Source organism: Drosophila montana, unplaced genomic scaffold (assembly GCF_035044405.1).
Source record: "Drosophila montana isolate Dmon_TW-CO22-7 unplaced genomic scaffold, ASM3504440v1 contig_3029_1, whole genome shotgun sequence".
Classification (NCBI taxonomy): domain Eukaryota; kingdom Metazoa; phylum Arthropoda; class Insecta; order Diptera; family Drosophilidae; genus Drosophila; species Drosophila montana.
Window position 1 is genome coordinate 801094 of NW_026997904.1, and position 14468 is coordinate 815561.

A 14468-nucleotide genomic window follows, 5' to 3' on the forward strand; every position below is an offset into this window, starting at 1 on the left:
CATAGTAAACAATAAATTGAAACCCGGTTTGGTTAATTCCAGTGAAATTTTTAATTATATATATAATATATATATAAATGTACGTTATAACATATTTTGTAGCTTCCGTCACAATATACTTTTTCACCAGAAATTTATACGTATCGGGTTAAAAGACACTTCCTTGCATTTCGCGCCTAATTGCCCGTTGGCAGACCTGTGACTTCTTTGACGCTTCTCAGTTTCAGTTAATTTATTTTATTTTTGACCTTGACACAGCCGGCATAACTTTAGCTTACACAATTTGAACCTACCCCTTGGGATATATTGAGGACACATAACGTGGCAACGCGTAACAGCTCGGTGGAAGCCAAACAAATGCCACTGCGCATTTGTTTTGTGCTTTGGATTAATATAAAACTATAAATACTATAATTAAACCAAGTGTGGGTTGAGGATTAAGTGCAATGTAACAGCTGAACCAACACCCGAGCCAGCCACAAAGCAAAAATAATGTCGGGGCCAACTATTAAACTACTTAAACCTACAACCATATTTAGTGGGTTAAGATTTAATTTAGCCCGCATTTTGCTTTTGAATTGAGCCCACAAGCCCAAATGTTAAATCAAGCTTGAGTTAAGCTAAGGTTTGATTTGTGAACTAAACTATAAATTCTTGCAGAGAAAAATCTTGGTTAATTCCAGTGACATTTTTAATTATATATAATATATATATATAAATGTACATTATAACATAATACTGTAGCTTCCGTCACAATATACTTTTTCACCAGAAATTTATACATATCGGGTTAAACGACACTTCCTTGCATTTCGCGCCTGCATTTTTCTGGATAACGCTCAGCTACGTTGTTCGACACACAAATCTATTTTCCCATCTTCGGTGCAGTATCCTTGCAAATGGTTTGAGCAATGAATTCTATCAGGGTTCTGGTAGGACGGCCGGCCATGCCACGTCGCAAGTACTCGAAGTCCAAGCCGTTTGTTACCATCACATTGGTGGCATCCTGAAAGACGGGCAATTGAGCAACAATTCTAGTTACAGCTTAAAAGTCTACTTACAATATGCATCCATTGGCCGCATGGCACGAATTCACGCAGGAAGGCAGCTGCCTTGCAGGGACGGCCTCCACGTCCAATGCCGTAGTTCTGGACATCGCTGCGCTGTCCGGCGCGGACAGCCTTGCTGTAGTAGTTCCACAATGGGAAGCGCCAGACTCGATCTCCGGTGTGCATGCTGGCGTGCTTGATCTGCTGCCAGAGGATTTCAGAGTTGGTGAAGACGCCGCAGGCGGCTTCGTCCAAAGCCTGACGCATATAGCCCGAGCAGGTGCCAATATCAATGATGCACTTGGGGCAGAAGTTCTGACCGTACAGCAAGGCATCAGCCAGAACCAGAACATCCTCATGGTCAGTACACTGGACCTCGATTGTCTTGCCATTCATCGATTTGACCATGTCGCCGGGACGGAATGAGTTGCATCCAATGACGTTTTCACAGAGTGGTATGAGACCGCGAATGTTGACCTAAAGATTAATTGCTTAGAAGTTGATTTTAATTTAAAGTTAGTGGGAATTTACCGGCAAACGCAGTCCTGCCACGGCACGACAGGTTGCCACAACCACAGCAGCTCCGGTCATGTCACCACGCATGTGGTAGAGCTCTCCACGCTTCTTCAGGCATAGGCCGCCAGCATCGAAGGTGATTCCCTGACCGACCAGAACAATGGGACGCTCCTCGGCACAGGTTCCGTAGTAGCTCAGCTCTAGGAAGATCGGTGGCTCACAGGAAGCCTTGCCCACCGCCAAGAAAGCATGCATCGACTGGCTCTCGGCCCAGCCTTCTACTTTGACTTCCACATTGACACCCGATTTACACAGAACTTCGACGACGTTCTGGGCAAATGCTGTGGGGGTCAGCAAGTTGGAGGGCATCTCTTGCAACTGCCGGGTTAGATTCTGTGCAGCAGCTTTCTGTAATCCGATACGCCAACCTTCAATATCGCAGACCTCGTCCTTTACAGCGTACAAATCGATCGAGGGAATGGAAATGCGAGATTTGGGGTCGCGCATTTCTTGGTAGGCCCAAATGCCCAAGGCTGCACCTTCGGCAGCAGACTCGGCATGTCCGCAGTTCTCCACTTCAATACGATCTGTATCTAGTTCAGCCAGAACCTGGCAAGCTTTGGCCACTGATCGGCGAATGGCTTCCTTTTGCTCATCGAGCACCTCGTAGGGATTGTATCCCAGACATTCTTTGCCCAGGCCAACAACAGCCACGACGGAATAGTAGGGAATGCGCTCCGGCTCAACCGCAAACAAGAGACGAGCCTCACCGCGCTTTGGCATGGGTCCAGACATACGGAGCACCTCAATTAGACGGCCGTTGGTCTTCTGGACGTTGTACCGCCAGCCAGATGAGGTCAGGATGCCAGCATCGTTCTTGTCCTCTTCATCGGCATAGACGCCGACGATCAGACCGCGAGATGGCTGATCAGCACAGATGTCCATCTGCTGCAGCATCAGCATCTGGTTGATGGCCTGGGAGGCGAACTGGCGGCATAGCTGCTTCTGTTTACTGACACGGAAGATGGCGCGACGAGTTAGACCGAACATGTTCTACAAAGGAAGTTCGCGGGCTTGGATTTAATTATTCGAACAGGAGATTCACTTAAAATTTTAGCACTATATATTTTCAAACAAATTATATATTTTTTTTTTTTCACAAATAAAGAAAAAACATTGAATTTTAAAATAAACTACAAATTTTTTTTTTTACCGATATGTACTTTACAATACATTTACAGGAACTGACTTACTTTTGGTTTTGGATTTGGGATATGGAAGCCAGGGGCCGGTCGAATTTCCATGGCCTACTTGGATCTGTTTTTCAGGGCCTACTTAACCGATTTTCTTTTTTTCGTTTTTCAAATGCACACAAAGTGTTTCCACGTTTATATACCTCTATATATATGTACATTTACTTTACGCAAGAGCTTTCTAGAAAAACCTTTTAAATTGATTAAAAAATGTATAATTCCATAGATATTAAAGCTTTTTGATTTTTATTTTTTAAGCATTTGCTTTTTAATTTGTATGGCTCTTTAAATAGATAATTAGGTACAATGTTTTATTTATTTAATAATACTGCATTAAGTTTTTAAGATTTAATTATGAAACAGATTAAACACAGAAATTTGCGTATACATTTATTATATACATTTTATGTATTCAAGCTTTTTTTTATATCGTACACATATAAAATTATACAGCTTATGAATCAGCTTCCCATATTATTATTTAACAATTTTCTTGTACTTTAGAGTTCGTATTGTATATGTAAGAAAAAAAAAAACAATATTTAATGTAGGTTTGCTTGGGATATGTTTCCGTTTTTTATCGCTCGACTTGCTTTCTCATTTACAACTTATTTATTTTTTGTTTTTTGGTGGGGCTTGTTCTTCATACGATTGATTAGAAAATTGCTGAGATAAAGTAATTAATGGTTTCTTTTTTATATATACTATATATATTTTTTTTAAGAATAGAACTCTCACCAATCAACAAAGTGGCTAATTAAGTTTGAAAGAGTGCAACATTCTAAAGACATTTAGAAGAGGCGCCTTTTTGTTTTCAAATTTTGAGCAAAATATATATGTTTTTTATTTATGAGATGCAGCGCACTCATGTTTTAAGTAGTTATGCACTAGTTTTTGGCACTGGTTTTTTTGGAAAGTTTTCTGGAAAAGATCCCTGAAAAGATCTAACTTAAGCATATCGATAATGGGTATATATATTATATATATATATATGTATATGTGTGTGTGTTTGTGTGTGTGTATTCAACACACTTAAGCACATTTAGAACTATTTAAAGCGTTTATACCCACGGTTTTGAGCCACAACAAATGTCTTAAATGTCAATCACAATATTGTAGTCACGGTCACGGGCATTCCTTCGGCATTGAGGGAATGCTCGGTTTCGGTCTGCACACGATTCTTGAAACTCTCAACGCTATTGACCTTGCTCAGGTCGATGGGCGGAATATCCTCGTCATAGTCGGAGGCCAGCTCCTCCTCGGCCAGGTAGCTGCATTTTGTAGGCTGCTTGCTGTTCGGCTCATCCAAGTCCAGCGTATGCGGCACGGCATGAAAGTAGTGCGTCTTGGCCTTGATGCCCGTGTGACCCGCCACATATATGCTGCCATCGTCCGTATCCTCATCGTCCACGTGACGCCCACCATAGTTGCCATAGCCCGCCTCGCATTGATAGGGATTTGACTTGACGTGCACATTCCGGCAGCTGCCGCCACAGTTATGATGGCTCTCAGCCAGGCCGCCGTCGGCTCCATAGCAGTGACCCCGGTGCAGTTGCTGCGATTGAAGCGACGAGTGCGTGTGTTGACCCACCCCAGCGTTTTGGCTGCCGGAGTGGGCCACTGACTGCTATATGTGCGAGTGCGAGCGCGCTATGGACAGAGAATAGGGACTGGTATCGTTGTGCAGCCGCAGTGTATCATATATGGGAAACTCGCAGCACAGTATAAACTTGAGAGCGCGTGGCACCTCCTCGTAAATGGCCGGCGGCACAGGTATCAACGGTGAGGTCGTCGCCTTGTACTTGCGATAATCCACTTGGCTATTAACGGGAATTTTTATGTTATCCGGTACTTAGTATATATAATAAAAAGAAGGGCTATCTGCGGCACGCCGAAGATTTAATACCCTCGAAGTATGACTTAGACGTGCAATTTCTCAATATGGTTTGCTGTGAAGCTTGTAGTTGCGAAAATTGGTTAATATATATTGAAAATCGAAAAAGTTTCTATACAAAACTTATTCTTTACTAGATCTTTCTGGAGAGCTATATGATATAGTAATATAATTGCAATATGCATACAGCTTGGCTAAAATTCGTAAATTAAAATTTTGTTAAAGATATCAAAGGTTTTGAAGATCGTTTCTATGGCTATATGATAAAGACATATGCTATATGATAAATTGGTTCAGTGATGATAAGATTTTGCGCAGCATAGCGAAACTTATAAATCCCGAGCTTGGTCCAGATATCTTGTTAAACAAAATATGTTTTCCATACATGAACTTGCTTTTCCACCAATTCCCATGGCAGCTATACGATATAGTTGTTCTATCCGGACGGCTCCGATCTACAGATCTATTGAAAATGTTAGGCGTTCGCTTTGAGACTAAGAGACGAGTTCGTAAACAGATAGAATTACAGACGGACAGGGCTATATCAAACTCGGCTGTTGATACTACAGATGTCTCTTACTTTTAGACAAAATTATTATATCCTCTACAAGGGTAACAAAATCATTTATGGTCACAACTTACTTTTTGTACTTTTCATCAGCGCTACGCTCGCGGAGCGGTATGCCAGATAGAAATAGTATTATCAGTGTGGTAAAGATGGGCGATGCTATAGCGACCCACTCGTGGCCGCTGATCACGTTTAACGATATGACAAAGATGCCCCACCAAACGATAACCTCGCCAAAATAGTTGGGATGCCGGGAGAGGCCCCAGAGCCCTTAAATGTTTATGGCTTCTGTCAAAGGTATATAGCACATAATTTTTTTATTTGCACTTACCATCATTACAAAATTTGCCCTGATTCGCAGGATCCTGACGGAAGGAGAACTTCTGCAGATCCGCATATGTCTCGGCCAACAAACCGACAATAAACATGCCCGTGCCAGTGGAGTCCAACGTTGACATGCCCTTGTTCGCCTGCGGCTGGGTGTGACGCGAGTTGATAATAATGACAGGCAGCGAAACGATATACACCCAAATAGCCTGCAAGAGCACATATTGATTGCATTCAAATGAAAAGTGGACAGATTTGAAGTGCTTGCTAACAAGTGCCGGCAATCAAATCGTTGCGACACGCCACAAACGTGGAAGGATAGTCAGTCACATTCTCACACTCTCCCCACATTCCCCTCACCACCCATACTACCCACACGGTAGTTTTTGTGTAGCTCGTATCCACAAACGTTTAGCCGGAAACAACCCGGCGGCAACATTGGCATTTACATACATGGCCAGGCACGGTGACAAGCTATTGTAATATTCGAAAAATACCTGGGGAAATGTCATGCGCTGGCAGATTCATTGATTACGTTCCATGGCTGTCACGCGTGCTGCTCAGATATTCATTTCCTTTGGGTGTTGACTCACCTGAAATGTCCAGAAAACTGCATAGCGTATGACGTTGCGACGCGTATCCTCGAACTGCTTGTCCCTACCCAATTTTATGATACGATAGAGCAAATAGGCAGAGAGCCTTGCGCCCCAAAGGCATACGAACGCAGTTACCATCAGCTGACGACTCTCGTAGGCCTGTAGAAATAGATGGAAAATGGCTAATAATAGCTATGTAAACTTGTTAACTCTTATAACGAATCTCTAGTGGAGAGTGCTTGACCAGCCATTAACCGGTATAATATTATCTGCCCACAAACACTTCACTAAACAGCCAATAATATCTCTCATTTGGTATTATGAAAATCGCATAGAAAAGTTATATTTAAGAGCATAAGAGAACGCGAGTACTTTATACATAATAATGAATGGAAAATGATATACTATTTTGTTACTTTAAATCATGAGAATCGCATAGAAAGGCACTACGCGTTTAAAAGTTAAAGAGGCATTTTCGGTAAAGCGGGCCATCAGGAATTCTCTAAATTCTAAATTGATACATCAATGAAAATCGCATAGAACGGCGCTAAGAGAACCCGAATCCTTTATACTTAAATAAGAAATGATTATAGCTGGAAATTATTGTTACTTTAAATCAAATAAATCGCACGGAAGGGCGTTACGCGCAAAGAGGCATTTACGGTAAAGGAAATCCCCGTTGAATTTACTGCGAAATTGTTTCCAATTTGTTTTCCCACTAAATTGATTTGGGTGCTAAAGCATTTTTTCTTGATTTTATTTTAGCAAATACTATTTGCAATAAAATTTTTAATCCTCGGTTCACCGAATGCAATTTTCCATTTTTTTTTCCTTCTGTTTTTGTTGGTTAGCTTGCGCCAAGAATTTTTTTATTATTTCATATTTTTATTTTTGCACTAAACCGCTTCGGTGATGGTCATCCATTGAAAAAGCTGCACTATTGACCTAGGTAGTTGGCGGCACAGCTTTTACTCCGTGATAAATGAGCGCCACTCCCAGAGGTATCAACGCACTTCATTTATTTATTATGGCACAATTGGCAGTTGGCATATAGAATAAATCAGAGTGGATTTTATAAAAAGTGCAGGGCTTTTTCTCAAACGTGAGCTCAATCTTAGTAAGTGTGAACAGTCTACATAGTATAGGATGATGCTGCAAGGACGGAGCGAGGCTTAAATGAATATTCATATTTATGTGCAGCATTCGAATGGGGTTAAACGGAAGCGTATGCAGAGTGATACGCATAAAATAGAAATAATCTTGTCTTGTTTTACAATATAACATGTTGCTACATATGTAACTTAGTTAGCCGCATTAACGGCCAGAGTCGCAAACAATTTAGCAGACAGAATGACAAACAACTGGCCGAAGGGCCATGGCCGACGCCTGCCCCAGACAAGGTCAACCAAGTGAGGCACAAAACAATAACAACAACAACAACAAATTGTGGGCCAAATGGGCGCAACCTTTTGTTATTTGCCAGCGAGCATGCCGCAACTGCAGATGCTTCCCATGCACTCGCACTCCATGCTGTTTATGCATGTGTGTGTGTGTGCGTTTGTGTGTGTGTGTTGTGTAAATTTCACTTTTCAATGTCAGTAGCTGAAACCGACAAATCCCGCGCCCAGGTGTAATTCAATGGGCTTTCGCACCGTTTAATTTACAGCCCAATTTAAAACCCATTTACCACCCGACACCCATCCACCCGCCCAGCCAGCCACATACCTTGGAGGGGCGATCCAGTTGGCCCAGAAAAAAGGTGAGCAATGCGATGATAATGAAATTAACGCCGCCGGCAAAGTCCGACAGTTTGTCCATGTGCAGCAGTGCGTTCAATAGGAAGAACAATAACTGCATGCTGGCAATCACGATCGCGCTAATGGCAAAATGATTTAGGCCCCAAACGTTGATGGCCATCGTTTAATTGTTTGCCTAACGATGTATTTTTCCAAATCGATGGGGCTTCTTCTTTTTTTTTATGTTATTACTCTTTGAAGTTGCTTCAGCTTGCACATCAATCTCTTCTCCTGCGGCTGTTCATCCTGTTGTTGTTTACATTTCCCCGCTTAGGTGATTGGGCTGTTTGCCAAGACGTCAACACCGGCAGATTGTAAATATATAAGTAATATATATATATATATTTTTTTTTTGGCGCCTCTGAAAAGTGCAAAAGAAAAGAATGCAATTTATTGATTTAATACTTGATTTTTCCGGTACATAACGAATCGCGTGTGAAGCATTACAACTGCCGCCCCATATAGTATATACAATCTTCTAGAACAGTTTAGGGGCAGGCACAACTACTTAGCATCTGCTCGAACGATCCTACACCCAGGGACACACAAAATGGTGTGCAGTGTCAGGTATACTTGGGGGAATATAAGGTAGCTTGTCATATTTATGGAGAATAGCTGCAGTTTGGTTGAGATGTCTTCATAAACAGGAAAAGTTTTTTGAGGAACTATATGATATTTACTTTTTATTTATGGGCGACAAAAACGCGATTATTTAATATATCAAATTCTAAAACCCTAATTAATAATTTTAACCTAACTAATAATTTTCTAAAAGCATCACCGACACGATGGAGGTTTTCTAATATATATTCGATATTGATAGAATTCTGTTCATGTGTAAAACTCATAAGTCCTGGTTAGCTCAAGATCTAAGAATATATAGAAACATTTGTCATACAAGTACTTAATCGTTCCAATGGCAAGTGTTAAGTGTAAAGTAAAGTGTTATTCCAATATGTTATGGGCATCTTATACGGCCGATTGTAGGATAGATAGAAGGAAACTGAAAGCCCATCGAATCGACTGTAGAGACTGATTACGAATTTATGCATTTATATTATAGGTTCAGCCATGTCTTATTCGATGAGTACACAACTCATGACAAACTAGCATATTGAATATTATACAACTGCAAATGCTGCTTCAATCTAGAGGACTGCCCACAATCAGTTCAGTTTTGACAGAGTCAGACGATTTTCAAGCTGAAAGTTTTAGCAAGTATATTTGCTAACTACACAACTCTCAACTAGATAATTACATGTATTTTCCCATACATCCTAATTAGACATCATGGTTGCAGCCTTTGGCCAGTGCCACGAGTCGTATGCTGTACGCTTGCGTACGCTCTGAATGCAGGAAAACATTCGCATTAATTAAAACGAGACCCGCGGCATTAGAGGCGAACACCTTAAACCCAGATGCAGCTACTGTGTTAAATACAGAGTCAAAACACACACACACACACACACACACACACACACACACACACAGACACGCTGTAAACAGGCATTTGTTTGTTGTTGTTGTTGTTGGTTTTTGTGCAGCCAGCTACGTGTTTGAGTAATTCGTTGCCGCAAGACATTGACATGGTGCTTGCATAGCTCGGGCCATGTCCTTTTTCAAATAGTTTTTCCAACTTCTGCAACGCTGAACTTTGCATTGGCATACTTAGCATTCGTGTCGTTGTCACCTCGCTGCTATGTTGGTCAAAAAGGGAAGTGAAAAACATTCTATAGAGCTCTCAATATCAAATACTTTACGAGCCTTTCATTTTGTATATAAATTGAAAAGCTTGTCTTGTACTTAAAGTTGACTGAACATTTTAAGGATAGCTCTGCTGGCACACACTTAAAGCAATACAATTTGCAAAACTAAATACGTTGAGACAACATCAAAGAAGACAAGAGTGCTCTAGTTGGCAGTGCCCGACTGGTAGATACCCTGAACCAAGCTATGTTTAAAAAGCCATGTCTCAAAATAGATGAAAATGAAGGAGAACATTGAAGAAACAATTGGTTAACTCTTTATATAGCTTTATATATATTCCGAATTTTGTTATTTCCAAAATAATTGAATTCACAGCTCGACTCAGCTTTCGTTCATAACCAAGAGTATATATGAGGTCGGAGATACTTCTTTCTGCCTGCTACAGCCACTTATACCCTTCTTACTCATTTTTAATGGGTTCAGAATATAAAAAGCCGACACGCGCCGCGTCGCTTGTGATATTTATAGCCTTTGGCTGTTTCAATTTGTGTAAGGGTCGCTTAGAAAAGCGATGTCAAGTTTACCTTTGAGTTAGCTTCAATTGCAAGGCAAACAAACAAGCAATTGGCTGAAGTTCTGGCCTATGCGTCGTATACATAACATAAATAAGCTATATGTGTGCTAGTGTAAATAATGTAACTGACACCTGCCCAGAGTTGGCTAACTATGGTGCCCTTAACACTGGATAGTAGCCGCATTTGCCGCAACAGCTAAATAAATTGGATAGTGGGAAAAGCTTCACGCGAAAAGCGCCTACGCAGTGGAGCAGAGCACAGTAAAGGATGCTACGGCTGTTCAATTTGTTTGCTCTTAGCTCGGCATTTGCACAAGTGAAAGTAAGTTGAACACGCGCTTAGCTTTCTTACATATTTCTTGCTGAAGGTCTTTACACATACACTTGCACACAAGCACACGCACACGTGCGTAGGACTCGCGCGTCAAATCGTTTTTAATGCCTATCAACATCTGAGGCACAATTTCCGTTTCCGTTTTATACCTGCAAATTAGCCGAACTGAGTGGAGCCAACGCGAGTTCAATTCTTTACGATTTAATAGTTTTGATTAAAAACATTTTTTGCGCGACTTTGTTTAGATTGTTTCTGGCACATGGAGCAGAGTAATAGCATTGAATGCGTGCAAACGACTAATGCCTATCACTTCTACGGGTAAACTGAAGAAAAATGTAGCAAAAAAGGCATGCGGAAACAAATGCCGAGGTAGCGCCATGCGCAGCTCCTCTCCTTATGTTCTCTGAGCCTTTGCAAAGCAGCATGTGACGACATGCTCGCTAATTTTAAATTTGCGCGCGCAACCAAAAACTTGAATGCTGGCAGACAAATGAACTCTCTTTTATGGCAGCAGATATTTAATTTGTTTAAAAATGCCTAAGAATATGCAGCAGAGTAAGCAACAAAGTTTAGACCCAGTGGCAACGCTTGCACAACTTATTGGCATCACAGAAACATGTATCTCAACATTTTTTTTGAAGCAACATGTATCTATTTCGGTTTCGTGCCGCGTGAAGTTGGCAGCGGCCTCTCATCTAAAGAAGAAGAAAAGTTAAAGATTAAAATAATTAAGCGAAACAATTTAGGCTGGCTCCTGCATCGGAGTTGCAGTCGTTGCGTAATTACGCTCGCTTGTGGGTGTATAAGGTTGGAATTGTCGCATAATGGCGTTGGCATTGCGTGTGGCATGCAGGGGCCATTGGAGCAGGTGGCCACAGGAGCGCCGTCGATTGGTGCGACTGTGCAGCACATCGCGGCTCCCGGGCAGGTAAGTGCGGCGGCGTCACGACGACGTCAATTATCGGCCGGCATTAAAAACTCATTTACCAACAGCGATAGCGGACAGAAATCGAATTACAGCACACAAGAACAACCCAAAATGTCGGCTCCAAAGCCAATGGACACGACTCCGCCACAAATCAAGCGTAATGTAGCCGCTGAGATAACCAGCGTTGGCAAGGTCATTTACGAGGCGGGCTGGGATGAAAAAAATGCCAAAGGGTCGCAGCCAAAGACTGGAACAACATCTGACACATCAACGCGCACTGAATCTACGCCCGGCGACGACTCGGATAGAAATAAGGACAAGGATCGGGAGCCACAAAAATCGAAGCGCGAGCAGATGCGGGACGATATGCAGGATTACATCTTCGCGCGCTACTTTAACTATGTCAAAAACTATGACAAAGTGCTGGAGAAGAACTTTCCAAAGGCTATGCAGCTCTATCGAGCATTCTTCGATGGCGTCAAAGACTTTTTCGCGGACATGAAGCGTTTCCTTAAGGTGGCGCGCATTGCCAACGATTCGCCACAAGGCATCCGGGCATTGAATCGCCAAGAACTCGAGCTGTACATGCAAATGCCCCGCGACATGATGAAGGTGGCGCCGGCATTGATTGGCTGCTCACTGCCCATGGTAGGCTACGCTTTCTTTCCGCTGGTGTAAGTCGATGAGTTTTTCCCAGTTGGACAAATAATTGTGCTTAATCCTGTTCAGCTTTTATTATCCACGCACATTTCTCACGGCGCACTTCTGGACGCCACAGCAGCGCATCGAGTTCCCGAGCTACTTCATGAAACGCAGACTGCAGTGTAACAAATCTGTGCTGCGCTGCCTGCAGGCCAAACTGAAGTCTGTCGCGGGACATCATAAGCATGCAGAGTTCGAGTGCATTCTAGGTCAACTGGGCAGCGGTACACATCCCTCGCCAGAGGCTCTAATCGCAGTCAAGGACATATTCGCCGAGGGACCTTACTCACTGCTGGGCATGTCGCGAAAACACGTTGTATGTGGCATATGCTTCCCCAGCTTGTAATTTTTGTTTAAACGCAAATCTTCCTCGTAGAAATGTCTAGTCAAGATGCATGGACTGCCCAATAGCCTGTTTAAAAGGCATCGCTTGCACGAGCACGCATTCCTGGTGCACTACATGGATTTGGCCATTACACGCGAAGGTGGCGTCCATAATTTAAGCTTGTCGGCGTTGCGCTACTCATGCTATCTGCGCGGCCTCAATCCGGACAATCTGAACGCCGAGCAGATGATCGAGTGGCTACGCAACTGGGTGAAGGTCTCCACGTTAATACAAGGAGAGCATATCACACTGTTTCTACATCTACCTATTCTTCTGGGCTATAATCATCCCAACAATTGGAAGACCATTTACTGCAAGAAAGACTCCTGAGGGAATGGTGCTAGTTGCTAACGTTTGCAAAAATTGCAAACTAAAAAAGCGTTTTGTTTTTTAAAAGCAAATAAAACTGTTAAAAACTGTAACTAGAAATTCTTCTGCTGAAGAGTAAAAAAATGGGGATGCGTGTGTTTTTCCTAAAAATAACACTTCTTTTATTTGCTCCTTTTTGTTGGATGTTCATCAAGCAGTTACTTTCTTTTAATGTGTTGTTTACTTCTTGGCCTTGGCTTTCTCAGCGCGCAGACGCTCGCGACGATCCTTCTTGAGGATGCGTGGTGTGCCATCGGACTTGGTGCGCTTCTTCAGTGTGTTGAAGGCAATGGTCAGCAGCTTGTTGCGCTGGCGCTTGGCATAGCGCAGCTTGAAGCGATCAAAGTCGTTCAATTGCGAGCGCTGTAAGAATATAAATATAATTATGTTTAGTAACTAGAAACATAAACAATTTGTAAAGTTCAGAGTTTAGGCTGGGATTTCAGTTAAAATATAAGCTAGCTTCATGTATGTATCAGCCGGCAATTCCTATCAAGAACTTTCAATTATCATCATGTGCAGCACTTCAAACAAGAAGTGTTTCTTCGATATATGCTCACCTTGCAGATGTTCTGTGCCTTGACGGACCAGGGGCTGACCTTCCACTGTGCCTTCAGGTCACTGTCAACCCAGGCCTTGCGCACAATGCGTGTGGGCGCAGTGTATGGGAATTTGATGCGGTATTTGGTCAGATGCAGATTGTTCAATCTGTATTCCTGACGCGGAACACCAGTCAGCGGACCATCAACCAAAACCTGCAATATGTGAATATAGATTAGTTCTATTTCACTATATTTGGTGAACAGCAACAACCAGTGTTTAACGCTTATGGGCAGGCAGTGCTCTTTCAGTTAAAAAAGATAGCTTCATTTATGTGTCAGTTGGCACTTCCTATCAAGAAGACAAATTATCATCATGTGCATCTGCTGCTTGGTGCGAACACATGCTTGTTGCTGCTACTCCTCTATAGGTGGAGCCACTTACTCTGTTTTGGTCAATGACGTCGACAATGGTCACCAGGCGACCCTTCAGGGGTCCCGCCGAGGCCTTGGCGATGCGACCAGTTTGTACGAATCTCTCGAAAGGCTGCAAGTACACGAAATTAAGACCTTATATACATAAATAACAATTTAACTTTTCGTTTTGTATGTACACATGGACAGCGCGTTGGCCGCCTGCTAACTGAACTTGTGGTCACCACGTGAAATATTTTTAAGGCATTCTGTTCAGACACAAACACAATTATTTTGATTGTTTTTGTTAGCGGCAACTAAACACGGCTTCCAAGAAAATCATTTGCATTGCTTAATTCAGCATGCGCACTTTAAACCTTTTAATTTTCACATTTTTCACCCAAATGAGGAAAATATTTGGTGGGATCTTACCATGACGCTAACCGGAAAGAAAGAGAAGGAACGCAAAACTTTTGACAGCTCTGCGTCAACATGGCGAAAAGTGTGCACTAAACAG

The 14468-nt window shown here is 42.3% G+C and overlaps 4 protein-coding genes across 4 annotated transcripts; 1 reads left to right on the plus strand and 3 right to left on the minus strand.

Annotated features, from left to right (window-relative positions):
- Positions 1-673: 673 nt before the first annotated feature.
- LOC135430563 (cytosol aminopeptidase-like) lies at positions 674-2730 on the minus strand. Its single transcript, XM_064685270.1, has 3 exons — positions 1581-2730; positions 1062-1526; positions 674-1006 (listed from the first exon to the last, which is right to left on the minus strand). The coding sequence occupies exons 1-3, from the start codon at positions 2613-2615 to the stop codon at positions 866-868; spliced, it is 1641 nt and encodes a 546-aa protein (XP_064541340.1). The 5' UTR covers positions 2616-2730; the 3' UTR covers positions 674-865.
- A 696-nt stretch (positions 2731-3426) lies between these two features.
- Positions 3427-10920, minus strand: LOC135430536 (uncharacterized). Its single transcript, XM_064685242.1, has 6 exons — positions 10764-10920; positions 7929-8360; positions 6201-6362; positions 5612-5816; positions 5355-5550; positions 3427-4638 (listed from the first exon to the last, which is right to left on the minus strand). Exons 2-6 carry the CDS (start codon positions 8118-8120, stop codon positions 4446-4448), a joined length of 948 nt encoding a protein of 315 aa, XP_064541312.1. The 5' UTR covers positions 8121-8360; positions 10764-10920; the 3' UTR covers positions 3427-4445.
- A 364-nt stretch (positions 10921-11284) lies between these two features.
- LOC135430534 (LETM1 domain-containing protein 1) lies at positions 11285-13051 on the plus strand. Its single transcript, XM_064685240.1, has 4 exons — positions 11285-11542; positions 11608-12216; positions 12272-12560; positions 12621-13051. Exons 1-4 carry the CDS (start codon positions 11439-11441, stop codon positions 12957-12959), a joined length of 1341 nt encoding a protein of 446 aa, XP_064541310.1. The 5' UTR covers positions 11285-11438; the 3' UTR covers positions 12960-13051.
- A 43-nt stretch (positions 13052-13094) lies between these two features.
- Positions 13095-14405, minus strand: RpL14 (ribosomal protein L14). Its single transcript, XM_064685244.1, has 4 exons — positions 14384-14405; positions 13983-14084; positions 13559-13753; positions 13095-13361 (listed from the first exon to the last, which is right to left on the minus strand). The coding sequence occupies exons 1-4, from the start codon at positions 14384-14386 to the stop codon at positions 13179-13181; spliced, it is 483 nt and encodes a 160-aa protein (XP_064541314.1). The 5' UTR covers positions 14387-14405; the 3' UTR covers positions 13095-13178.
- Between the last annotated feature and the right edge of the window lie 63 nt (positions 14406-14468).

Coding starts and splice junctions, on each gene's coding strand:
- LOC135430534 (XM_064685240.1), top strand. CDS start 11,439: ATGGCGTTGGCATTGCGTGTGGCATGCAGGGGCCATTGGAGCAGGTGG. Junction 12,217..12,271: donor TACGCTTTCTTTCCGCTGGT/GTAAGTCGATGA, acceptor AATCCTGTTCAG/CTTTTATTATCCACGCACAT. Junction 12,561..12,620: donor GCATGTCGCGAAAACACGTT/GTATGTGGCATA, acceptor TCTTCCTCGTAG/AAATGTCTAGTCAAGATGCA.
- RpL14 (XM_064685244.1), bottom strand. Junction 13,754..13,982: donor ACGTCATTGACCAAAACAGA/GTAAGTGGCTCC, acceptor CACATATTGCAG/GTTTTGGTTGATGGTCCGCT. Junction 13,362..13,558: donor AGGCACAGAACATCTGCAAG/GTGAGCATATAT, acceptor ATATTCTTACAG/CGCTCGCAATTGAACGACTT.
- LOC135430536 (XM_064685242.1), bottom strand. CDS start 8,120: ATGGCCATCAACGTTTGGGGCCTAAATCATTTTGCCATTAGCGCGATC. Junction 5,817..6,200: donor CAGTTTTCTGGACATTTCAG/GTGAGTCAACAC, acceptor GTGCTCTTGCAG/GCTATTTGGGTGTATATCGT. Junction 4,639..5,354: donor GCTGATGAAAAGTACAAAAA/GTAAGTTGTGAC, acceptor TCCCGTTAATAG/CCAAGTGGATTATCGCAAGT.
- LOC135430563 (XM_064685270.1), bottom strand. CDS start 2,615: ATGTTCGGTCTAACTCGTCGCGCCATCTTCCGTGTCAGTAAACAGAAG. Junction 1,527..1,580: donor TGGCAGGACTGCGTTTGCCG/GTAAATTCCCAC, acceptor ATTAATCTTTAG/GTCAACATTCGCGGTCTCAT. Junction 1,007..1,061: donor GCGGCCAATGGATGCATATT/GTAAGTAGACTT, acceptor CCCGTCTTTCAG/GATGCCACCAATGTGATGGT.